General features: G+C 39.3%; 1 protein-coding gene across 8 annotated transcripts in view; it reads left to right on the top strand.

Annotated features, from left to right (window-relative positions):
* AFF2 (ALF transcription elongation factor 2) overlaps positions 1–25,028 on the top strand; it is a 368,508-nt gene that overhangs the window by 42,859 nt on the left and 300,621 nt on the right. The window contains exon 1 of one of the 8 annotated variants that reach the window (XM_061356779.1): positions 22,248–22,357. The exons of the other annotated variants lie outside the window; for them this stretch is intronic. Coding sequence (XP_061212763.1) covers positions 22,335–22,357 — 23 coding nt within the window. The 5' untranslated portion in view covers positions 22,248–22,334. Of the gene's footprint in view, positions 1–22,247; positions 22,358–25,028 lie in introns of those variants that run through there. 8 annotated transcript variants of the gene reach the window in all.

Raw genomic sequence — 25,028 nt, forward strand, 5'->3', positions numbered from 1 at the left:
AGGATTAAATCTGTTTTAGTAGTTTATTCATATCATAAAAGAGATTGTCGCTTGAATGAAATCTTTACATCTGCCACTTTCTATCTCATTAGAAAAGACAGTAACATAAAGTTCCTCATTTCCTTCCAGTCTGTTTTATCCCCTGGTGTGTCTGAGTCTGTATATCTTCTGTACAGGTTTGTATATTATAATGTCAGTGTGTTTTTGAAGTTGTGGTTAAGACTGCGTCACAGCTTGGGGAGGGGGAGTAATGCGAGGGGTCATAAATGTTCTGTGGAGAAAATACCAACCCAGGAACAGATGGGGGATGCGGTAAGGGGTGACTGTCAAAAATCTGAAAATGATGCGTTTTAGTGGCATGGACATGTGTGTACGTATTGCCAGATTCAGCAAGGTATGTAAGTACACGCAGTACTTCACGGTGAGTGTGCCTACGTCAGTCGATGCAAGTGCATGCTTAATGATAAGCACATGTTGACTTATGGCTGAGCTAAGAGGACATGAAGATTTGGGCATTCGTCTGAACTTCGGTGTGAATTGTCGGTTGTTATCGAACTGTCCAACGGTCATTCATCTATCACAGTGACAGTGGTTTTTAAAACATTATTCAAATTCAAACACATGGTTGTTGGTTTTATTAAGCTAAATATTTAATGTGAAATTACAAATTTAGGTGATTTTATCCATTGTTGCCAGAATGTTGGCTTGTTGTTTGTGTATTTTATTCCTTTCGTTTAAATGTGTGTCATTGATGGGATGCTGCTGTTGTAACTGGCAGCTGTTTTCACATAGACCTTTAAAGTCAGAGCAGGAGATGATCTTTCAGTAGATGTTTTCTTATTTGTATTTAAGGTTTTTGCTGTTTCTTTTCAGTCCTATTAAGTGCTCAGCCACACTCAGTCTTCTGAACATGAGGTTCTCTTGGTTTCTGATGTCGAGCAGAGAGGTAGTATCCAGCTCTTTTAGTTGTCTTTTTAGTCAGAAAATCAGATTCTGAGGATTTTGCTTCTCCTTCTGAGGACCTGCCGAGGACGGAACTTCTTCATTCACATTTTCATTTGTTGGTACATGTTGCAGTTTTACTGGCTCTGGCATTTTAATCTTGGCTCCTTTTCCCACATACTTCAAGTCAGTAGGAGTGTTTTGATATAGAATGTGTAGTCAGCCTCTCCTGAGGAGCAGGGAGCCGCCTGCAAGCTCTCGTTGGAAACGCCTGGGTGTGCAGGGAGGCTTGTGCTGGGCACTGCCCTTGCAGAGGGCCTTGGGGTGCCAGAGTGTTAATACAGGATTATAACCATGTGTCTGGCAGCACAGGATGGGGCCTGTCTCTGACTCCAGCAACCTTTCTGAACAAGGCCTTAAGAACCACGTATTGTTCATCAGCCCGCTTTGTTTTAGGGGAAATGACAAGGGGACCTAGTTCTCTGCTCTGCTGGCCATTTTCTCTGCAGCAGTGGTTCATTGGATGGCTGAGCTGTACAGTCACAGCTGAGTCATTTTTTGCCTAAATTGTGTTCATTACTAAAATTGAGGGAAAAAACCCTTTACTTGTCACAGAACTGCCTTTGGTCGTGACTACATTCCCATGGTGCAGAATGTCCCTCAAAAGGGCAATAATGTTTGCTGAGGTAGAGATGCACCCTACACTGCAGTTTTGGGGGCTAAATCTGGGGAGTATTCATGGCTTTGCTTGCTGAAATCAAGTAGTTTTGGCATTGCTGAATGAACAGTGCCCTCTTCCTGAGCTAAATTTAAGTATCCTCTGCAGCAGGTTTACCTGCACACATGGAGCAGCTCCAAGATCTCTGGCCTCATGTTAAAAATGGGTGGTCATAAGAGGCAGGCACAATTCCCATGTGCTCTTCCACGGCACTGGGGGAGGTGAGCATCACATGTGTCTTGGGAGCCAGGGGAACATTCCCTGGCTACCTCCTCCCTAGCAAACCGGGCGTGTTGGAGGGGCCATCCAGGAGCTGCAAGTGGCTGGAACACATATCCATCACTGCTGTCAGAGAGTGTCCAAACCTTGCACTGTCTATATGCTCAACTGTTTAAAGGGCAGTATTTGTCAGCTTTCTTGCATGTGTAGTAGCACAGTTTCTGGGCTGGAAAGCATGTACTGATTACATAGGGTTCTAGCTGCTGTTCAAGAACCGATGATGGTTCTTGATGATGCTGATGCTGGACCCACAGTTTCATGATACACCGAGAACTAATGCAACATCCAGCACTCGATTGACAAATTATTCTGTGAGATGGTTACTGTAATAAGACACAGCATAAGTATTTAAATATGAAAGAGCAGTGCCATGCTGTTTATTTTCTGTCAGGAATACTGACTGTATCTCTGAATAAATAGACAAGAGCCATTCATGGGAGATTTTTGTTGTATTATATTTGGCAGCTGTTTGTCTTAATAGGAATTCTTCAATAGTATTTACTGTATTTTGTGCTGGTAGGGGGGAGAGCTAAAGCAGAATCCAAGCAGTTTTACTTGCTTTACTTGTGAACAATGAGAAAATATTGCTATATTAATTACTGTTGTGCTTTATTGGCAAAATAAGGAGATCCTATAATATGAAATTGCTAATATAAGAAAGGCTTTGATTTTCTCATTAGCACAGGATATTTTGCATCTGTTCTGGTTCACGAGTGCATTGTCGGCACTTAAATAATAATAATGACTCAGTAATGAATAAGAATAACAACAAATAGGCATGTGAGTATGCATGCAGGCAGGCACCCTCCTGTGTTTATCAGTAGGTTGGTTTTGGAGGTCTTGCAAAATGAGCTGTTCCCATATGCCCATTCAGATTTTCTTAGATCATTGCACAGCCTGAAGATTCATTTCGCTGCTGACATGGCTGGGTTATATACAAGTACATTTTCATTGTGTGTCAGGAGTGAAGTGTTAAAGTTGAAATGGAAAATGTGTTTCTTCCACTTAAAAACCTTTAAGTCCCCATTTTTCCTATTCTATTTTTTCTTCTTCCTTTTTTTTTTTTTTGTGAATAGTCTTAAGTATCTCATTGTTTTGAACTCATGAAAATATCAGAGCTCTGGATTGTTCTGCCAGCCTTTCAAGTATGCTCTTAAAAATGTAGCCTGAAAATACCTTCATTACAGTTCAGCTCAGTTTGTATCAAATTATCCCTGCTTCTGTAGTTACTATTACAAAACTAGGTAATGTTAAACTGATGTTAGTGGTCTGTCTTGAATATTGGAAAGCACAGGAATCTGAAATCAAGGTTCGAATTCTGATTTCACTCTTTGTTTATAATGCTGTCTCCTTTTATAAAGTTGCCTGCCTGCCTATATAATATGTCACACAGTACAATTTTTGATGTTTTTTTTTTCCCCAGGTCTTACCTAATGCTGAATAGCTAAGAAGAGCAATACATAAAGGATAGCACAATATTCCCTTTGTTGTTAAAGCAGCAGCTAATTTCATCAAAGAATGTTAACTTTTAGCCTTACTCCCAAAGTAATTTGGGCTAATGATGTGACTTAGCGGTTCTGAGTTTACTCTAAGAGAAAAGGAAGAGGCTTAGTTCAAGTTGGTGGGAAAACAGCAATTATGTTTTGAGTTACACTACTCTGTGTTGTAAATTATGCCCTTATGACCCTGCAGCTCAAGAGAAAGTCACAAAAAGGATGTGTATGTGTATAAACAGTGATCTGGAATTTGACAGTTATGGTCAAAATACTTCAAGTTCTGGACTGACAAATGAGAGGGCATCTTCTGTGTGAAGGGTCTAAATTGTACCTGCCATTTAATTCCATTAAAAGACTACCTTAAAAAAAAGTTAAAAAAAGTGGCCTTATTGATTGCTCCAACTGATACCTCACTTAAGAAGTCTGCATGTGTTAATGTGCACTTTGTATCTGTGAAGCAAAGAAAAGCAAAGTGGATTTTTTTTGTCTGTTTTTCCTTATTTATTAAAATTATTTTTTGGTCCAACAGCCCTTAACTGTAATGGCACAAACCTTGAAACACACGCATGGTTAACATAAAACAGCAAGGGAGGAATAAAAAAAGGGAAAACAAACAAGCTTCCCCTCCAACTAAAACAGCTTAGCCCTGGATAAGCCAAAAGAAATTGGTAAAGCAAGTGGTTTAATAGACATAAAGTGTAAAGTACTTAAAGTGATCTGTGAATGGAAGCCACCCTAAGCCTGCTTCTTGTCACAGTAATTTGTCTGGCTTAAGAGCAAAGTAAGTGGGTCTCCTTGGCAGTACAAGAGCAAGTAGATCACCAGGTAAGATCAGATAGGAGTCTCTGTTGGTAACAACAGAACTACAACAAAGCTCTTCTTTTTGACACCATTTCTGCTGTTGCTACTGCTGCTAGTAAGTGTGCTAATTATCATGAACCTGATAAGGCTTATATTAATTGACTGAACTGAATGTAAATTCTGGTTAAATAGAGAATAGTTTAGATTTGACAGGTGCTGGGCTGGTTTGGCTGCTGTATTGACTGAAGGCATGCTTCAAAACAAATAGCTGTATTTTAACCCTTAAATTTTGGGGAGGCTTAAAATGTTCAGATTTGACTCCAAAACTGGAAAAGCTTAAGGTTTTCAGAATATCTTCTGCCTTTCTCCCTTGTCCTGTGATACTTTATACAAGGACAATTAATTCTTACATGTTTTGTATTGCGGCAAAATCCCATGTGGTCATTTGTCATGTAGTTACATGGCACAGAGTGGTATGGCCTGACTGTTTAGTCTCCAGATGCTGTTACAGTAGTAAATATCGGATAATAAATAGCAATAACAACCGATCTGATGGCTGTAGAGTAGATATGAAGTTCCAGTTTGAGGGCGCCCTGTGTTGGAGTTTTGGGCAGATCATCTCTCTCTACCTCATCTCTCACATTTGCAAAATGGATACTGTAGTATGCACTTGGCTTTAGAGGTGCATGGGGCATGTGTGGCCGTTGTGAAGATACTCTGAGGTCTTTCAGATACCTTTCATATATCCAAGCAAGAGAGTATCAGTATTGAAGTGCTCTTCTTTTGCCTGTGAGGAGGGCATTTCCTAACCAACAGAAGTGTTTAAATGCTCAGTGTTGTAAGTGTAGACATGGAAATAGATGTGGAAATGGACATGGAAGAATCAAAATTGATGCCTCTAGTGGAAAATGTCACAGGCATTCTTTGGAAATACTGGAATATTTGTAGTATATTTTATGTATTCCATAATTAGGCGTTGCTATTAGCACACATGACCTCTTCATTTTGTAGAAGAGCTGTCACACAGTAACAGATGCTGCAGCACGCTGCAAAAGGAATCAGCTTTTGTCATTTCTCAGCTACATTACTTTTAAAAATGCTTTAATTCTTTTCCCTTTTCTCTCACATCATGTTCATGTGTAAGGCAGACTGCTCTGGAAACCAGTGTCCCCTGCCTGTCAAGAGGCCTTGGCGGGATGGGGTTCTTCCTCTGTGCTCAGGTTTGGCTGCATCCAGAAGGAGTGGGGGTATTTCAGTCCCCTTTGTTTCTGTACTTGATGCCCACTGTAATCTGAATCATGTTTGCTAAGGACTGAAGTTTGCATTCATTCTGGCTACATGATACTCACCTTTAAACAACACTCCCAAAGTAATATCCCATCAACGCAACAAAAGGCTATGATGAGGCTTGTGCAGAGTTTCAGGACTGTAGTCTCACTGTGAATGGGACTGGAGTGGTACCTCAGAGTTAGTTTTGATGCACGTGGAGTAAAAATAGCTGCGTGCTTTCTGCCCTGTTCATGCCACCTGTCCCGATGAAAAGAGGAAGCCTTAGTTGCTTGTAATGGTTACGAAACTAACTGCATTTTACTGAGACATACAGGTGCAAATAACCCCTTGTTTTAAAATATATAAGCTAATACATTGGCTGCTGAGAAATTAGGATGCAGCTGGACTCATTTGCAGGGTGAGGGTGGCTTATTTCTCTGGGTGCTCCCTTTTCTGTCAATGCATGGTAATTACCATACGGCATACTTTATTTTAGATTACATCACATGCTTTTACTGCATGGAGTGGTTTATTGAAGCTCTCCTGCATTATGTCTGTAAAGTTGGTTTTCTTTGTTTTTTTTTTTGTTTGTTTAAAAAAGGGAAAAATGACAATAACTTCCTGTCCAAGGAACATGCTGCAAGGCTTTTTTTCTTTTTCTTTTTTGATCTTTATTTTTTTCCTAGTTTTATATTCACTAATTTACTGTTTGTTCTAGAGCTGCAGTGAGTGGGAGTTAAACTTTAAGTGCACATTTGGCTCTTTAAAAAGACATTTAGTGTACAATTACTGCTGTTTACCATCTTATAATTGTTGTGTGTTTAGGCTTAGTCAGGCTTAGGAAGATGGGTATCTGTAATCTTTGAGGGCTACAACTCCCTGTCCTAGTTTTTTTAAAAGAGAAAGCAATTATAGATATTGAGATAGATACAGAGATAACACAACATTTTTTGATGTTTTAGTGATTACTGTAAAATAAATACATAGACAAAGAGAGAGGTTGTGGTGAAAGATGCTGTATATGACTGCAGTTTCGGTCAGTGATACTCAATATGATATTCAGATCTGAGACTCAAGACTGCTCTTCATAGAGTCCCCAGCTTTGCTTTTGTGTTGTAACACAAACTGCACACAGGTGTGCAGTTTGCAAAACACTGGGTTTAAGTGAGGGGCTGTATTTGTAGTAACAGCTGTATGTTACACCACATCAGAGTAAAACTAACTGACTGCAGTCATGCCTCAGTTGGCAGCCTGATAATCAGAGGTGACTGTACGTCCTGTTACATAGAGGAGAAATAGCTCCATCAGCCTTTTTGGTGAGGAGAAATATCTCCATCAGCCTATCTTTGTTAGATAGGAAATAGTAGGAATGTGGGTATGTGTTTGGGAAGACCCAGATGTGTATCAGCATCTCAGCAGTGCTTAAAGTGCAGTAGATGGAAGCAAGTGGGGTTTGCAGGCTTCCCAGTTTGAGGTCCATCACAGGAAAAGGACAGTTTTGTTTTCCAGCCTGTTGTGTAGCTTGTTGCTCAGTAAAACCGTTTGTCTTGTCAATAATGCATGCATAAAGCACTTGAGAAATATGGCTGAATCCAGGTGTTAAATATGTGGATAGTGATATTTTCATTTTACAGGCCCTGAAATGTGGTCTTAGTGACTTGACAAATGTTCCTCTGTTAACCTGTGTTGTCTGAATTTTATTCACGAGGAAGCACATTGCTGAGGAATGGACTGAGATGGGGATGTGATGTTTGCAGTGAAAATGTAAACTAAGTTGTATGGGTTGATTTTGCTTTGAACTTGGGTTAAAAAGACAGTTGTGTGAGAACAAAATGTGACACTTGTGTAACTGAAAATGCCATAGTGCTTGAAAGGCATGAGAGGTAGTTAAAAAGCATCATTAGCTAAAAAAGTATTTTCCTTCTTTAATTCAGTTTTATGATCTGCTGTAATTGGAAGACATAATTCCACTTTTTTTTCTTTAAACAGGAGAGTATTATTGGATTTTAGGCCAGTCATCGGAAAGTTTTCACTTACAAATGTAATGAATGCTCCCAGCTGTATTTGTAAGAAATGTTTTGGATTACAGATGCTCTAGAGAAAGAAATCTGTTTGAGGGCTATTTTGTAATGAGTGCCTTTGAGAAAATATTGCCATCATTCAGAAAAGATCTGAAGCTCTAAATATGTATTGTGATGCCATAGTAACTTTCATACTTGGAATGCAAAGGACAACTAATCCTTCCCTCCTTGGTACGAGTCAGATGCTGCTTTTTAACTTTCTTTGCCATGTTTTATTTTTAATGTAATTTTAATGAAAAGGTGGCTCAGGCATTATGAAGTGGTTGTTGTTTCTCTTCTGATGTTGCAGTGATAGGAGTTCCAGCAGTGTTACTTTATTTGGAAAAACATTATAGGTATGCTGCACTTAAACTTTGATCTTGTGTTTAGTCCTACCAGTTGAAATCCATGACACTTTCTTTGGGCTTTCTCTGTAGCCTTTTAAAATCAACTGATACTTTTTTTAACAGACTGTAACAGTCTCTGGATTTGAGACCACAGAGCTTGAATACTTGGGTGTTACAAAGGTGGAATATGGGGAGGGAAGTGGTGAAGATCAAATACACCCTCCCATTTAAAGGGTGGAGATAAAGCCTGATACAGTAGCCCACCTCTCTTTGATAAGGCTGCTCTGTCTGTGTTAATGCTGTTCCTCCTCGCCGTGGTGAACTTCACCCACTGACATTAAATCCTCTCTCATAAGTGATTGGTGTACAGGCCTACTCTGATTTCCAGGCGTGTCAAGGGATTTAGCTGTACAAGCTTTTTCTTGTATTTGAAATGCAACTTTTTGATAGTAACATGAAGCATGGATCAAAATGTGTGATTCATCCTTTTTTTGTACCCATAAAATTGTGTAAGAATAGTCAAGCTAGTTAATAGTTAATTAATTTGTTCTGACTACTAAATAGTAAGGAAAAAACCAACCCACAAACCAGAAATCCTTAAGGCCTGTCTGCTTGAAAAAAAACCAACCCCACAAACCCCAAATGGCAACTCCCCAAAGCACCAAAACAAAAAACCAACCCCCCCCAAAAAAAAAACCAAACCAAAACAAGAAACCAAAGCCCCAAACTTTTTTCTTCTTTTTTTTTTTTTTTTTTTTAATATAGGAAAATCTATTTTCCCATAAAGTAAAATATTTCAGCAATTTTATGTCAGTACTGGTGGAAAATTTTTTAATTTGGGAAAGAATTTTTTTACCAGTGGCAGTGGAGGAGGAAAATTGTTTTGCTTGAAGAAATAAATCTGAGCATCTCTTAATAAACACTAGCATTACTGTGTTTTTTTAATCTGTATGTGCTTTCATAAAAGGTTCTTTTTAGTGCAATACAATTTGGTTAAATCCTGCAGTACCTTAATGCCTTTGATGCTAGTGCATCCCAAGGCAATTTACAATCTGTAAAGTTAACATTAGAAATGAAGCACATAAAATTCCCTAAGACAATCCTTTTTAAAATGCTGAATAAAACATCTAAACTGTTAAGTTTGGATTAAATGGCCCAGCAGTTGGTGCATTTTTTTTTCTGTGGAAAATATGTTTGAAACAAATGACTGAAATGAATAAAAGCTCTGTAAATAATATGACTTCAAGTGATATTCATGAAGGCCAAAATCTGCCATTCTGCAGGAGGAAGTCTAGACATGTACAAAGTTCAGCTCTGTTAATTAAGAGGGAGCAATACACTGCAGTGAGTCAGAGCAATTTTATAATCCAAATGCTGCTAAAAGGGACTCTTGTCAACCTCAAAATCTTACTTGCTTTGTAATCACTGGGTAAGGAGACTTGCTGGCTGAGGAGATACATGTCTCTTTTAGGCTTGAATGCAGTCCAGCCTGGTAGTGACCAAAAGCTGTTACCATCTGATCGCTGTTTGTTAGGCTATGCAAAATAATTGTAGTCTCCAAACAGTTCCCAGTGTCAGCGTCAGAAAAACCACCCCCACGCTTGGCACTAATTGTTGCTCTCACTGGCAGCCCCGGTGAAGAGGCCAAGGTTTGACTGTTATTTCCCCTTTCAGTGCTTGGTGCTTGCAGTGGTCCTGCTGAGAGTGTGTGTGTCTGGTTTGTGGTTAAACGGTGTATGCTCTGTTCTCTGCAGGGCTGCCAGCCTGGCATCTAAGTACTGATTTTTATCATTAAGAAAATAAGATCCTTCATCGTCTTCTTACTCCACCTTTAGGTCTGCTGTGAGCTGGTTTCTTTACATTGATTCAGGGTGTTTTTAAAAAGCAACAAACAAGAAACCCAATGAACCAGCAGAATAAAAACAGTGGCAGGTATGGATTTATTTGTGTGCAGGGTAAAATGGGGCCAGAAGGAATCGGTGCTTTTAAAAATTGGGTTTTCTTTTTTGTTTTAAAATGAAAGGACATAAAATGTGTGCTGAAAAATAAAACCAAGAATAACAGCCAGCTGATACCAGTGGAACACATAGGAGAAAAAAACACCCCAGGATTATGCAGCCTCAGAAAGAGCCAACAGATGTTCGGGGCGGGTTAGAAAAACAACATGATCAACGGTATGAAAGCTGCAACAGATCTAAACAAAACCCCAAAATAGATGCAATTCTAGAATACGCCTGAAAAAGAGAAAATCATTATAGGCTTTCCTCAGCACAGCCGCTGGTCTCTGATAAAACAAGATTGAAACTTCTCAAAAAGGAAATTTATACTGACGTGAGTTTGCAACTTCATTGCTAGAGACTTCTCATGCACCTCTGCCAGTGGGTAAATTGGAAACAGGATAAAAATGAACAGTCTGTTCCTCAGGCAGGAAAGGTGCCTGAAAGGAAGAACTAATTGCTGACCCTGTAACAAAGTGGTACTTTCTTAGGAGTTGGGAATGTCGCTGTTGTAGCACTTAAAATAGGGTATTTTTTTGTTCATTTTACTGGACACCTTGAGCTGGAAGGAACTCCAAACAGTCCCATGTAGTCATATAAAATCATGTCTCTTGCGCTTGATGTGTTCCCATAAAATGAAGGAAATCAGATGCATGGGTGAGACCGAGTGTGTGGTATCGTCAGGGATGCTAGTGTCCCTTGCTGTGGATCACAGCTCCTGCTCCAAGGCTCAGATCAGGGTTATTGCCTGACATAACTGTCCTCCCATCAGCACTGGGGAAATAGCTTATTGGGGTAGACCTGGGCGCAGGCTGTTCTCAGGAGGTTTGCACTCCTAGGAGCCTGTTCCCTCAGACTGGTGGGGTGGGGTTGAGCCCTCTGTGATGTATCTACTGATCTTTACTGGGGTGTGTTCTTCTGACTGCCCCTAAGTGAGGCCATAGCTGGAACCAGCCCTGGCTTCTCACCTGTGATTAGAAAGTGCCGTTTGAAAAGGCAAGGGTGTATGGGTCTGGTTAAGTTACTCTAAATGCTAATAAGACTATTGCTCTATTTTTATCATAACATTGGAGAAACACCAGAGTGAAGTGTCTTGACTTGGTGTTACGGCAAGGGTGTGATGCCCATAACACCAAGTGGGTGACTGCTGCCTGGCCTGTGAGAGAGGCTGGCTCCTGTGGCATGGTTGCTTTGTCGGGTGAGGTGTGCTCCTGCTGCCTGGGCTCACACCAGCCTCCTCTCAAAATGCTGATTACTGAACGTACATTAATTTGTGTAAATTATGCAAATCAAGCAGCAGTTGTGCACCACTGTGGTTTGGGTGGATCTCATGCTGTACTTACAGTTTCACATTGGACTGACACAGGTTTTATGCATTACAATAAATGGTTTTGCTATAGAGTGTTTGGAAGGCAGATGGTGGTGGTAATTGGTTGTAGGTGACACTGATGCGCTTTGTTAAGGTATATTTCATAGAGTCACAGAATCATAGAATGGTTTGGGTTGGAAAGGACCTTGAAACTCATCCAGTTCCAGCCCCCTGCCACGGGCAAGGACACCTTCCACTAGAGCAGATTGATCCAAGCCCTGTCCAACCTGGCCTTGAACACTGCCAGGGATGGGGCAGCCACAGCTTCTCTGGGCACCCTGTGCCACTGCCTCCGCACCCTCACAGGGAAGAATTTATTCCTAATACCTAATCAAAATCTCCTGTCTTTCAGTTTAAATCCCGTATTTAAGAGTAATACATTCTTCAACAGAGAAATCCAGAAGGTCAGTACACTTAACTTACTGATGTACGTGGCTTGAACTGGCAGTACCTGGGCCATTTTGCTGTAGGGGGATGTTTGTGGAAACATTAAAGTGATTGTGTGCTCTGTTAAAAATAGGTAATTTATTTGCGTTTCTTTAGGTTTAGGAAACTGTGAAATTAGTGTTGAATCATACAGAAGTGGAGCAGGTTTTCAGTGTGGCTTTGCTTTGCAGCCGTGTGCCACTGGCTGCTCTCACCTCCTGTTGTCTGGTGATGTCCAGTGTCTTCCTTTGGTGGCACACCAAGCAGAGCTGAGCTCTGGGCATATGCTTCCAGAAGGAATCCAGCTCTAGCTTTTCAGGTGAAAAGGTTAAAGACTTTAACCAAGATAATTACAAAAGGAAAATGAATCTTTTCTTGAATCAGAAATTATTGTGTAAAAGAGTGTGTAAATTATGGTGTGCAAGTTAAGTAATGGCTGTTATACTGAAATCTGGAATTACTGTGATGAAGGAGATGGTGTCAAACCATGGTAATTTATTTCATTTTGGTTTCTCAGATCTGCAGTGAATTTAGGAAATTCAAATTTATAGCAAGCAGGTCTTTGTAACAGTTTCTCTGCGAGAATGAGGATACTTTATGGAACTTCCATTGGGGTCATATTCATACCATTATTCTGGATGGGAGTTCCAATTAGAATGTTCCCACGTATGATTTGTTCCACTGGCTCCTATAAGTGAATTTTTCAGACTTTAAGTGTTACTTCCATTTTCTCATTTATCTTGCATCACTGCTTTTCAGTGTTTGATCAGGGATACGGTGATGAGCATAATGCTGTATTTTGCTAATGAACCATAAAACCTCCCAAACACTCGTTAAGTTACCTTCTTTTTTTTTCTTTTCTTTTTTTTTTTTTTTTAGTGGATTTCTTTCCAAACCGTGCATAATTGTATTTTTTTGTTGTTACTCTACAGTACTAAGAGCCCAATTTGAAGTTTCCCTGGGAAAAAAATTTTAATGTTTTTATTTAATGTTTTTAAAGTTGTGTTTTTGGGAGGTTAAGTCAGATTAACTACAAGGCTTCAATTTTATTCCTGCTGGAGGATGGTTATGAGTTGGTCATAAGCATAATTCACCTTTGAGAAGCAGCACTTCATACAGAAAAGTATTGTTGATGCTGCAGAGCATATAGTCTGCCTTGCAGTAAATCAAAACCTAGGGTATAGAGTCTTTCTGGGTGTGTTTAAAGAAAGAAATGAGCAGGCTATATATCTGCTGTATCTAAACTGTTCTCTTTTGTAAACAGAACGGCTATTTTTGAACCTCTAGCAGGATGTTTCTGGCAAAGGGGTAGTGCAGATGGATCCTTGCGTACACCCAAGTGCGCACCCGCGGTTATCACTTACAGAAGAGGCTCTGCCTATCATTCATTTAGCTGGCAATTCTTTTGTGGTGTCAGTATCATTTCCTAGCAAAATCGGCTAAAGGAATTGTTTCAAAGACAAAAGATGTTTTGAACTGGCCTAATTACTTGCTCAACAGCCAATAACTTTGGGAATTGTTTTCTATGTGAATTCTAGATAGAAATTGGGTATCTTTCCATTTGTTTTAAAAAGATTAGGCCAATAGGAGAAAAAAAGGATCTTTACCCATTTTCACTGAGCAGTGAAGTTTGAATATGCAGCTTGCAATTGAAACTATTTTTTTCCCCAAAGCCTTTGAGGGCTGTTTCTCAGTCTAGTGTAAACAATTTATTGTTAAAGTCCTAGAATATTTGCATTTTAATTAAAGACAATTTTAATTAAATACAAAACTTTAATCAGAAAAGCAGAGTTTAGGCAGATAGTGTACTTGCATGCTAAGCAAGCTTACTCTGAGGGGACCTGTACTCTGTGTACAACTGGTTTGTGTGGTAGTTTAAGCAGGGAGGTTATAAGCGCATCTTTCTTGATGAACTTACCTACAAATAGTAATCTCCCTCCTTGCATCTTTTATCTTGCAATAAGATATTCTTCCTACAGGCAATTAAGTGAAAGAGAGAGTGATGCGGAAATCTTAAAGGGGCACTGAGCAGAAAAAAAGTTTACTTTGAACTCATAAGCTTGCCTATAAAAGTAAATGTTAAAATTAGTGTTGCATGTTTTAAAACGTTCTGTTTCAATGATGTGTTTAAAGTTATTTTTTTAAAAATAGAGCACAGGCAATACTGTTCAAATCCACATCTGGATTTGCCAATGCTTGGTAACACTATAATGCTGATGCTCTTAGCAGCATCTTGAGTTATGACCCATTGTTTTTGCCCTGTTGGTAGATGAAACTTTTTGTGCCCATTCATAGAATTAATTAGGGCCCTAAAGGGTACATGTGTAATAGAAAGTTGGGTTCTACCATGATGTTGTTAAGTAAATTCTGAGGTCTCACGGGCAGATGTATTTGTGGAGCTTTCCTCCTTCATTCTGATGATAATTTCCTTAGGCCAAGACTTCCTGGACATTGGGAGTAAATCCTTCCACAGAGAGCTGTGAACAAGTCTTCTGAGAAATACAGTGGTAGCCTGACTCTGAGAGGTTTTGATTTGTGGTTGCTGTTGAGTTTATTTTTATATGTGAGATTCTAATAATCCTACTGTAGACAAGAAGCAGGGAATCTTCTGTGTCTCTTCTATCTGTCTGTTCGAATTCACTTATCCTTTGTAAAATAACAACTAAGATCTAAAATGATAAACAGTCATAATATGAAAAGAGGGTATTTCATGCTTACCTGTAGCTACATTTTTTGAAAGCAGTACTTCTCATTATGGTCTAATCATTGACAAACTGCTCATAAAAAATTAGAATGCAGGTGTCACTCAAGATCTCTTTGAGACTGAGGCTTCAGCTTTGATTTAGTATAATATCAGCATCATGCTTTAATTCAGAATAGATAATGTAGAATGCATACAAAAGTATTCTGTCTTAGGCCTCAAGTTACCTGTGGTAATGGCAGGCAGTTAATATATTACCTTTGCTAACAGGAAAAGTGCTGCATATAAATACTTTTAGTCAATAATGTATTTTAAAAAAGGTTTCTCAGTGGGATCAGATTTATGTTGTCAGAAAAATTTATTCAGCTGACAAGTGCAGATGCCTGGCATGTCATGTAGTCTAAGATTTACAAAGCAGTTTCTTCCTGGACGTCAGTTGGATGTGGTTATGGCAGTGTTATGTAGAGAACTGGGGAATCAGTCCAGGAATCCTTTTGTGCGAAGTCCTGCCTTAGATTGGTATGATCCAATAAACCTCTGCCTCTACATGTCCATAGCAGCTTCTGGTAGCGTTAGATACTCAGGTCAAGAAGGCACAGAGCACTGGAGTCAGGATCTGTGGTATGGATCTGAGAACAGAATTTTGCCTGAAGCACTGGAGATTTTCCTTATATATTAAATGGTCCATTTTCTTTCCCCTATTACTTGTGTGTTGCTGCCAGCTGCAGTTCAGCTAGGTAGAAGCTGGAGCTTGCTCCTGTGGTTTCCATAGATAAAAAGTAGAGGATAATTGTCCTTGAACATTAGATTTTGCCAAGTGTGCATGTTTTAACCACTATTGTTAAAGATCAAGAATATTGTTTGTTATAAAAAATATGTATATAATGAGAAAAATACGCCTGAACAGAGATTTCATGTTGCATAGAGGAGCCAAACTGCATAATGAATAACGAACAACAATGCTGTTTAAATCCAGTTTAAAATTAATGATCACGAAATAATTGAAATTCAGCTCCTTTGAAAATTAAAAGCCTTTTAAGTATTTAAAAAGTCATAATTCCCATTTGTTTTTACAGTTCTAACATCAGTTTGTGAACTTGTTGCATCAGTTTTCATGCCTTCTGTGGAGCCTTTTTTTTCTCCAAAAATCTTAATTGGCTGAATGGAATCTTTTCTCCCAATACAGAGGTAGCTAAACCAGAGAGGTCTTCAGCTGCTTAATTAGCCCTGTTAGGGAAATGATTTGGTATAGGGGATGTCAGGAAGAATTTGACTTATCTGTGCTGACTTTGAGGTAATCCATCAATTTTATCAAATAAAGAGGTGGAATTTTGGTTGGGTTTGGGTTTTGTTGAGGGTTATTTTTTTTGATCAATAGGTGCAAAGTAAGCAGTTCCCCCCCCCCCCGTTTTATGTCCTGAGTAACTGTAGTTATCTAATCAGCATAAAATTTGCACCTTAGTTAAATAGCAGTGCATGATTATACCTGATGATACATTTCTTTTTAAAAGAAAAAGAATCTAATAACAGGATTCTGTATTGATTGTGCTGCTAATTCTGCCTCATAGCACAGACTGGCAGAAGGCAGGTAGCTGAATTGTATTTAACGGTTTTATTGTGATGTGACTAAGATGGATGTGACATGGTCCTCTATTATTCGTTTGAGAGTGTGGACACTAATGAAGCCATTAGCTGAGCTAAGGCAAGTGAAGAAAATAGGGAAATTACCATTATTCTGAAGCCATTAAGTTGTAATCTGCCACTTTCTCTCCTTACTCAAAAAGGCATCTTCTTTTTAAGGCCTCCCTGACTGTCCTTTAAAGATTCATTAATTCATTAACTTTCCAAAGAGGATGGAAGAAACACAATTGAAATTTTAATCAGCTCAGCGTGTCATATTATTAACATTTTGAGTGTATCTGTATTCACTGTTGCACCACATCAGGTTAAGGTTAAATAAACTACATTACAGCAAATAATGTTCTGTTTCATACTGTAAAACATAAAATGTTGAAGGCAGAAATTGGTTTCATGGTTAAATTAAATTATGATACAGAGCTCATATTAGAAATTCTGTTATTCAAATGTCTGTTCTTTGGAGGAAATGCAGTGCTACCTCTGTGCTATCAACATTAATGTTTTCAAAATATTCACGACTGGTCTGTTCTGGGTGGAAGGAGGCAGAAAGCACTACAGAAATTCTTCAATAAATGTCTGCTTTTACTCTGTGCTCACTTATGATCAATGCTTTTATCTTTTGGGAAGTCACTGACTTAATGTGTTTCTTCTAATGGGTCATTCAGGTGTTACGTACAATTACAGCTGCAAAATTTTCGCTTCACTCCTACTTTTGTTTAGATACTGTGAAGTGCTATTTTTATCTTTACTTTCTTAGAAAACAATTTCCCTGTTGCCTCAGTGGTGCTGGAGTGTCCTGAGCAGCTTTTGGCCTGTGCTGATGGTTCTGATTGAGTTACAGCTTAAAACAGATGAGTGCTCTTTCTTAACAGTTAAAATACCCAAAATGTGCAGAGGGGTTGACCACAAATCTGAGTGTGGGAACAGTTTGATTCCAGGTAACCAACAGGAATATTATTTTTTTGGGGGGTGGGGGTGGGAGGGAAAAGGCTGTTTCATTTTGGGCTTACTAAGAGTGGTTTTGTTAACACCTCAGTTAAAAGAAGCTGGGTTTTCGGATGCTTTCTGTAAGGTGCGTGTTTTAAGGCCTTGAATGAAATCCTTTGAAACTGTAGCAGGGTAGGGCTCACACATGCACAAGGGTATGGTGGAAAAAAAGGTATAGGGACAATAAACAGAGGGGTCTGACAACTTGCAGATAGGAGGCAAGACGGGGCACAAAGTTGAAGGAAAGGTAATGGAAGCCTGAATGTGCTGTTGCTTCTGTGAACTTATTTTCCAGCTTCATCAGATTTCTTCCTCCTCTTCTTACAACCTAATGTTTGGAAACACTTTCTGTTTGGCTGTCGACTGTTTTGCCCTTGTGCTGTCTAACAGAACTTTTAAGCAGCGATATAACAAAGCGTGCATAGCTTGATGTTGGTATTTATGCTAGGCAGGCAAGCCTGGGATAAATCTGAGGTGTTTTTCTTTTCTTTCTTTTTTTTTTTTTTTTCCCCTAGCTGTGATAGTGTCAGTTTGATGTATCACCTTTCATGTTGTGTTTGTACTTGAGGTCAGGAAACTTCTGAGTTGTGTGTATCATCAGCATTGTAAATACAAAGTAGCCTTTGGCACCTTAGTGTGGTGCCTTGCAGTGGATTTGTCAAAACAAAACAAAATCCCCGCTTTTGTTTTCCCCTGAAGTCAATTACAGTCAGGATGAAGCAGTTAGTGACACAGGGATAGTAGCTGAAGCATTACAGGTTAACCTGCTTATCAGAAGTGGTGGTATTGGTGTTTTCTAGTATCACTGGCTGGCATTACTTGGTCCATTGAGAACTTGTGCTTTCAGCAGGACTTGCAAAACTCGTTAAAACTTCTTCACAGATTTTTGAGCTTCCATAGAGCACCACTTAAACAAATGGATTTGAATGTGTCAGTGCAGACAGGGCAGGACCTTTCTCCTTTTGCCTGTGAACAAACCCTTTGATGAGGTTAGTGGCGGTTGTGCCTTCCAGCCCTGTCTATCATGCCCTGCTGTAGGGGCAGGGAAGAGATGTGGGGCATACCAGCCCTGCCACTTTGAGTGCATTCTGCACGTCTGTCTAGAATACACTGTCCATAAACAGGTCCTGATTGTGTGCTAGGGGTGTTCTCAGGCTTTGGAGAACTCATATAGGGGTTTACACACCTCTGTAGATGCTGGCATTGTTTATATGCTGGAAGATAATACAGAAGAGAAATTTATATGCATGACATATATGCATGCACAGTGTATGGGGTGTATATTATCACATATGTACAGTATACCTCTATGTTCTGAAGATGCCTGTTTGCAGCATCACAGGGTGATCCAGTTGCAGCTGGTTTTTCCACACAGTTGGAAAATGGGCTCATCAGCTGTGGTTTTCCTAGGTTCTGTACAGCTGTGGCTTAATAACTTAATGGCAATTGGTTTTCTGTGTCTTGGATTTAAAAATGCTCTCTTCTATGCTTAAGTATATACAACTTTATAATATGAAGTAATCTAAAAAGACCTATTTCTGAACAAAGCTTTCCCTATTGTGCAGGAGAAGTTTATTTTGACTCCCTTCTCAGATAGGTCAGCTCATTAATTTTGTTGTAGCTGCAGTGGCATAGTAAATGTGGTTCAGGTGTTCCCATATTGCTGTTGCATGTCAGATGCAGGTTGGCTTTTGTTAGTAGTTTCTGTATGTAGGATTAGATTTTAGCCATGTTCTAGAAAGAAAATGGAATTCAAAACACAAGAGACAAAAATAACTGCATGCCTAAGAAGCAGCAGGATGTAAATCTTGTATTGTTGTTTTGGTGGTGAGATCAGTAGCCATTCATTACACATCAGTGGATTAAGAAACTGTTATTGGCTTGGGATGGGGTTTCCAGATCTATCTGCTGACAAGTAAGGTTTGGGACCCAGTCACGTCTGCTGTTGACGTTCTTTGCTTGAACAGAGTTTTTTTTTCCCCATTTCCCTTCAGTGTGTGGAGATTAGCATAATACATTTGAGTACAGTAAAAGGTCCAGACATCCTGGCCAACAACCAAAATATGCTCTATACTTAATACTGCCTCACATTTCTCATAAATGGTCTGTGATCATTCCAGTCACAAATAACATAGGGAGGCTTTGAGACAGACTTTGTCATATGATTATGAGTTCTTTTGTAAATAAAGCCAATCCTCAGGAGTGAGCATGAGTAGTGGTTGATCCTGAAAAATGAGGAATAGGACTGTGTTTTGAAGCTGGGTGAAAAACCCCAAGTTCTAATTTATTTATTTACTTCCATTACTCTGCACTTCTCCAAGCACAGAAACACAAGCAGAACATGAGAACTTATTGCAGATCTGCAGTCTTGTACAGTGGAGATTGCTCTTAGTTACTGCTATCAGCAGCAATAAATGTAATAATCATAAACCTCTCATGACAGCCTCATACATTGCTCAGTCTGTGACTTCTGCAGCGGCCAAAAAACCGGATGAACTTTGCAGCATGCCTGAAAGGGGCTATCAGCAAACTCTGGGTCTGCAGACTGGAGGAAAAGGTCAGGTTTCAGTGTCTCACATTCTTCATGGAAAATACTTATCACTGGGAGATTCTAAATTTTTGGGGGGCTCTGCTCATAATTGTTGGCATCTTTCATGTAAGAAGTAGGAGACTTTTTAGCAGGCAAAATCCAAACTGACAGGAGCATTGAAAGCTAAACCTAGTGTCTAAAAGCCTATGGCAAAATCAGCCAGTCACTTGCTCAGATGTTGGAGCACAAGTGGCACATGTGAAGTGGGACTACAGAAATAGGTAGCCCCAAGAGTACACACCAGCGTCTTATTTTGAGGTGAAAACCGCAAAACACATCTGAATCTGAAAAAAAGTCTCAGTTACAGCTTTCCTGAATCTTTCCTAAGTTCCTTATGAAAACTCAGACCCTGCTTGTTTTCAAATGTTGTGTTCCTCATGACTCCACCACCCCTGACTGTGCTTCAGTATCCATATATAAAAGAGAGATCCTGGGATTTGGCTTTGTTCCCTCTCTCTTAAGTGTGTGAAGGCAGGACTCTCAATGCTATGGGGTGGCTCACCTGGCTATACTGAACTTGTGAATGCACTTCTTATGAGCTTGGTTTGACATGGAAATACATGTGAATAAACGTGTATGATTCAGTTCTCCCTCTCGTGGTCAGATGAGGACCTTCTCCCAGTCTTCAAGTACGGACATATTAGATGTTTCTGTTTATTTGATGTAACCTGCATCTTTTGGAAGTCTCACATGTTTGTATGTGTATTTAGTGGGGAAGTTACTGGTACTTCTTGAAATACATATACTGACTTTTTGCCACACTGCGAGTGGACAGATTGGAGATCTGAACTAAACTGCAACATTCTGTGGACTTGGATTAACCTTACTTATACACACCCCTCCTAAGTGTTTCTAATTTGTCTCTCTTTAGGTGTTAAAGTACTTCTGAAACATAGCTCTGTTTATCATTCTCCTGGCACTCCTGTTGACTCCAGTGGGTGATACCATGTAAACTCTGTTGCTTTTAAAGGATGCTGCGGTGTTGTTGACTTTGATAGGAGCACTCCTCTGAATAGGGAGAGTAGGATTTGCCTTTCTGTTATAAGTCTCACTGTTTGGGAAGAAAAGTTCTGGGGATTTTGTTCAATGATATTTAAGTCTCCCTAGAAGCAAAAAAACCCAAAACCCTCAAACAACCAAACCCCAACTTTAAAAAATTGCACAAATGTGTAGGATTAAGCATCCAAAAATCAATTCTTAATTATAGTTTAATTGATTTCAGATCTAAAAAGGAAACAAAAAGGAAGAAAATTGTCAGAGATATTCTTTGCACAGGGATTAACAGCCATTTTCTGACAAAGTGAATATTTGAACAATACCAAAATTCTGTCATGGACAAAACCACTGTGCACCAATATGCCTTTTGTTCAGTTCCATCACTAAGGAACAGAAGTTTGTATGTATTAATATTTCTATTTCATAAGTATTTTCTGTTCTGTGCCTCATTTTAAAGTGCTGCTGACACTTATTTTCTTCCACTAGCGTGAGAAAATAAGTGCCACATTTTAAAACTCCAGTTAAATTCTGAAGCAAGAAGTTTAATTGCTCATTATGTATTTCCAAGTAGTTAGTTTCCTCTAAGAACTGGCTAAAGATTTTCCTCACACAGTTCTTGACTCAGAGTTTGTCCTTTAGGTAGAAAATATTGATTTGCTTTTGTTTGGCCCCTGTGGAAAGCACCTTATCTCTAAGACTGGGTTTTCTTATGATGAGAGTTGACAGAATTCAGATTCAGCTGTGTGAAGTCTGTCACGGTCAGTAAAACTGTTAAAAAATTACAGTAAGAAAATATGATTTAAATCTTTTTTTTTTTTGTCAAAGGCAATTTTTTGTGATGCAGAGTTTTTGGGGAGTTTGGGCTTATTGCAGTAATTCATGCTAATTGTCTCATCTGCTTCCTGTGTAATTTTTCTTCTGTGAATTTCAATGCCTACATTCACTTAATCCAAAATAATTAATAGCCAAACAATTAATAATGAGAGATAGAATCTGAATTAAAAAGAACTTTAAAAGATGCTTAAATATATTAATGATTGTTAGGACAGAAGTTAAATATTATGTTACATTTCTATTTTATCAGAAAAATATATGAACAGCTGATAAAAAGTTATATGATTCTTTTTGTTATGTATGTCCATATTATTATTTTATTAGCATGCATATTCTGGCAAGTCAGAGCTCAGGCTTATGTACCATAGTTCAGGCATTTTGCAAGCTTGGTAAAAGGGTACTGACCGTAGATGGACAGCCCAGACTATTTAAGTGAAGTGCAGTGCCTGCCTCGCTGATGTAAGCAGGGAGATAGGTGCCTTTGAAGAGTGATTCAGCAGCTCTCAGTGCTGACTAATCACTAGATTTAGCCACTAGCAAACGCAAGATCCCCGGTGATGTTTGAGCTCCTGCCTTTTAGGGCTGGCATAAGGCTCTGACTCAGGGCTGTATCTGCCCACTAATGATCTAGTGCCTACAGCCGTCTCCTTATGCAAGACATCTGAGCCCATCTTGTTTCCTTAAAACTGGCAAAACCCTCAACAAAATGTTTCTGCCTTAATGGTACTTTGGCTTTTCTGTAATACCCTGGTGACAGAGCATGGCTTTGGGGCTCTTGGCATCTTGAGGGGCAGAGTCTGCTGCCCTCGCCTGGGAGAGTGTATCCTGAAGAAACCAGCCTCATGCACCCGCCTACAACACCATGAGCTACAACACAACCGAAAATGAAGCAGTCACAGCGCCAGAAGTAAGTCTGATCCTGCAGCCTTGTGGCCTGGGAATCACCTGAATGGGGTTGGTTGGGTCTTTGGTTGGAAGTGTTTATATGTTTTCTAGCAGATAGGAATCGGACAAAATAATCAGGATCACTACTTGTAGTCTTGGCTGACAGATGTCAGCTGCTGTTGTAACACGGGAGCATGCGCATTGCCTGTAAGGTTTGTCAGGACCTATGTGAACCTGACTTTCATACCACAGTGGGGTGCTTTGTGTCCAGAGTTGTTTCTCAGTGTCATTTGTTCCTTTTGGTTTTAGCAGATCTTTCACACTGCTGAGAAAAGGGTGTTAAAAGTGTGAAGGTGGATTAAGTGGATGTGGAGGCAGTAGGTGAGAACCTGTCTCTGGCTCCCAAAACCTGCTGCACTCATGTATGCTCTCAGGCAGGCTTGTGACATAGTGATGTGGAGAGAGCCAGGTGTGGCTAGAGGTGGAATGTGACCTGGCACACTATTTAACTACCTGGTCTTTTACTGATGGCATCTATCTTCAGTCACCAGGGGACAGTGCGCCCTTGGTCACTTCTTTTCTGAATGTTTTAGAACATTGGCTTTGGATCTTCCTTCTCAGCAGCTTTCTGGTGGTCTCTATACTTAAGGGAATTATCCCACCAAGCAAACTGGTGGGCTCCATAAGTATGTTCTGTAGATGTTATTTAGTTTTCCTTACTACAGGTATACCTACAAGCTGCAATAGAGCAGGCATAGCTTGGCCATTCCAGTTCTGTAGCAACAGCCTGATGTGCCTACTGCTGCCTGGCACCAAATACGTGGTAATGTTGTTAGTCGTTACAGTCATGTTTTACGTGTGATTATCCAAGCCAGAGGTATTTGGATTTCTAAAGTGGGAGCTTGAAAAGACAAAAGGGATAAGGAACCTTGGATATTTTTTTAAGCATCTGTAAAATATCCTCTGCCTAGACACTGTCAATTTTAGGTGTCAATTTCTTCATTCACTTGAAATCTTGACACATGCACAGACTGCCAGGACAAATGCTATCCTGCCTTCCAGCCTTACCCCAGCTATGCATTTATTCTGTCTGCCTTATGCCAAGGCTAGCTTTTAGGATGTCATGTTGTGAATCAGATAAAGCAGATCATCCTGCCGAAAGCATTCTCGTTTGTTTGTTTATTTATTTATTTATTTATTTATTTATTTATTCATGGGTGGAGTGGGAATGGGAGGGAGGAAAATTACTTTGCAGCCAGATTAATTTCTTGGTCTCTCTGCCTGAATGCCACTGCCAACATAAGGAGGGGAGCAAAATTTCTGCTAAGTTATCTTTAGGTATGAAAGAATAAGTATGATTAGTTTGTTAATATGACTTTATTCTAGGTTTTGACATGCTATAGGTTAGGACTACATGTCTGTAATCATTATTCACTCTTGAAATGTAGAGTGGTTATCAGGCATGTTTTGTGGCTTTTCTGAGTGTATATGTGTATGTGTGAGTACTGTGGTATTCTTTGTTACTAGATGAAATACATTCATTGGTGGAGAAACATAACTTGACTTTGCACCACAATAGCCTTAGCATGAATAATTGTGCTGCATCTGCTTGATGGTGTTCATGCCTTTTAAACACATGTTCTTCTGAAGATATTTTATCTAATTCTCGCTGTTGCAACTTGGCTATTTGCAAAGGGTGAAGATCCTGAATAACTCCGTGGTCTGTGCTGGCCCTGTGGCCATGGCTTCTAGTCTTGCCATTGACTTATACTGTGGATTTTTTTCAGTTTCTGAATATGAATTTATCCAGCACTACACTGCAGTCTTAACAGTCTTACAAAGTGATTTTCATTGATAAAGGATACAAATTATTTCTTAATACTGCTATTATAGAAATCTTGCTGTAGAATTCTGATTGGTCTTTAATAAATGATCTGCATATCAAAAGTAAAGAATGAGTAATTCTGGTATCTGTACTTCAAATCTGTAAACATAATCATGATAGTTTGGTTATAAAGTTCCTGAAGCAGACAGTTGTTTCAAATGTAGTTTGTAGCTTACACTGGAGTGAAGTGAGTATAATCTGGATAGATGTCTATCCTTTATAAATTACCAGGTTCAGATAGAAGTAGTGAAATACTTAAATTTATTCTGTTCCCATATTTTCTTAGTTTATTAAGTCAGTACGACCTCAGTGGATGTGGGAAGCAGTAGGGGAAAAACCTTAAATACATGTGAATAAACAGATTTCCAGACACAATACCATTTTTTTCATTTCCTTGTATATGTATTTGAAAGTATTAGGTCACAAAGTACTTAATAACTTTGCAAATGCAGTTAGTTTTTCATGTTAAAGGTTCTACTTCCCCTTTTTTAAGCGTTTCACACAGAACTCCCTCAGTTTACGTGTGTCTTTTTGCATAAATACCAATAATGCTTTAATTTATAGGTGTTTGCTGTTGGGCTTTGTTTAAATGAGTTCCATCCAAAAGGAATCAGAGCCTTCTATTCCTGCAGAAATGAATAAACCACATGAGGTGAATTTTCATACAACCCATTTCAAACCTGGAGTTTTCAGGGTATAATTTAGATATTGCATTGGTGGTTTATGACCATATAAAGTGTAGGTGTGTAGGTAGGAGGTTAGATAGATGTACTTGTAAATGGCTAGAAGCAAGCAGGCTGAGTATGGT

Source organism: Neopsephotus bourkii, unplaced genomic scaffold (genome assembly GCF_033783945.1).
Source record: "Neopsephotus bourkii isolate Nb327-2 ecotype Australia unplaced genomic scaffold, CSIRO-AGI_Nbou_v1 NB_867, whole genome shotgun sequence".
Classification (NCBI taxonomy): Eukaryota; Metazoa; Chordata; class Aves; order Psittaciformes; family Psittacidae; genus Neopsephotus; species Neopsephotus bourkii.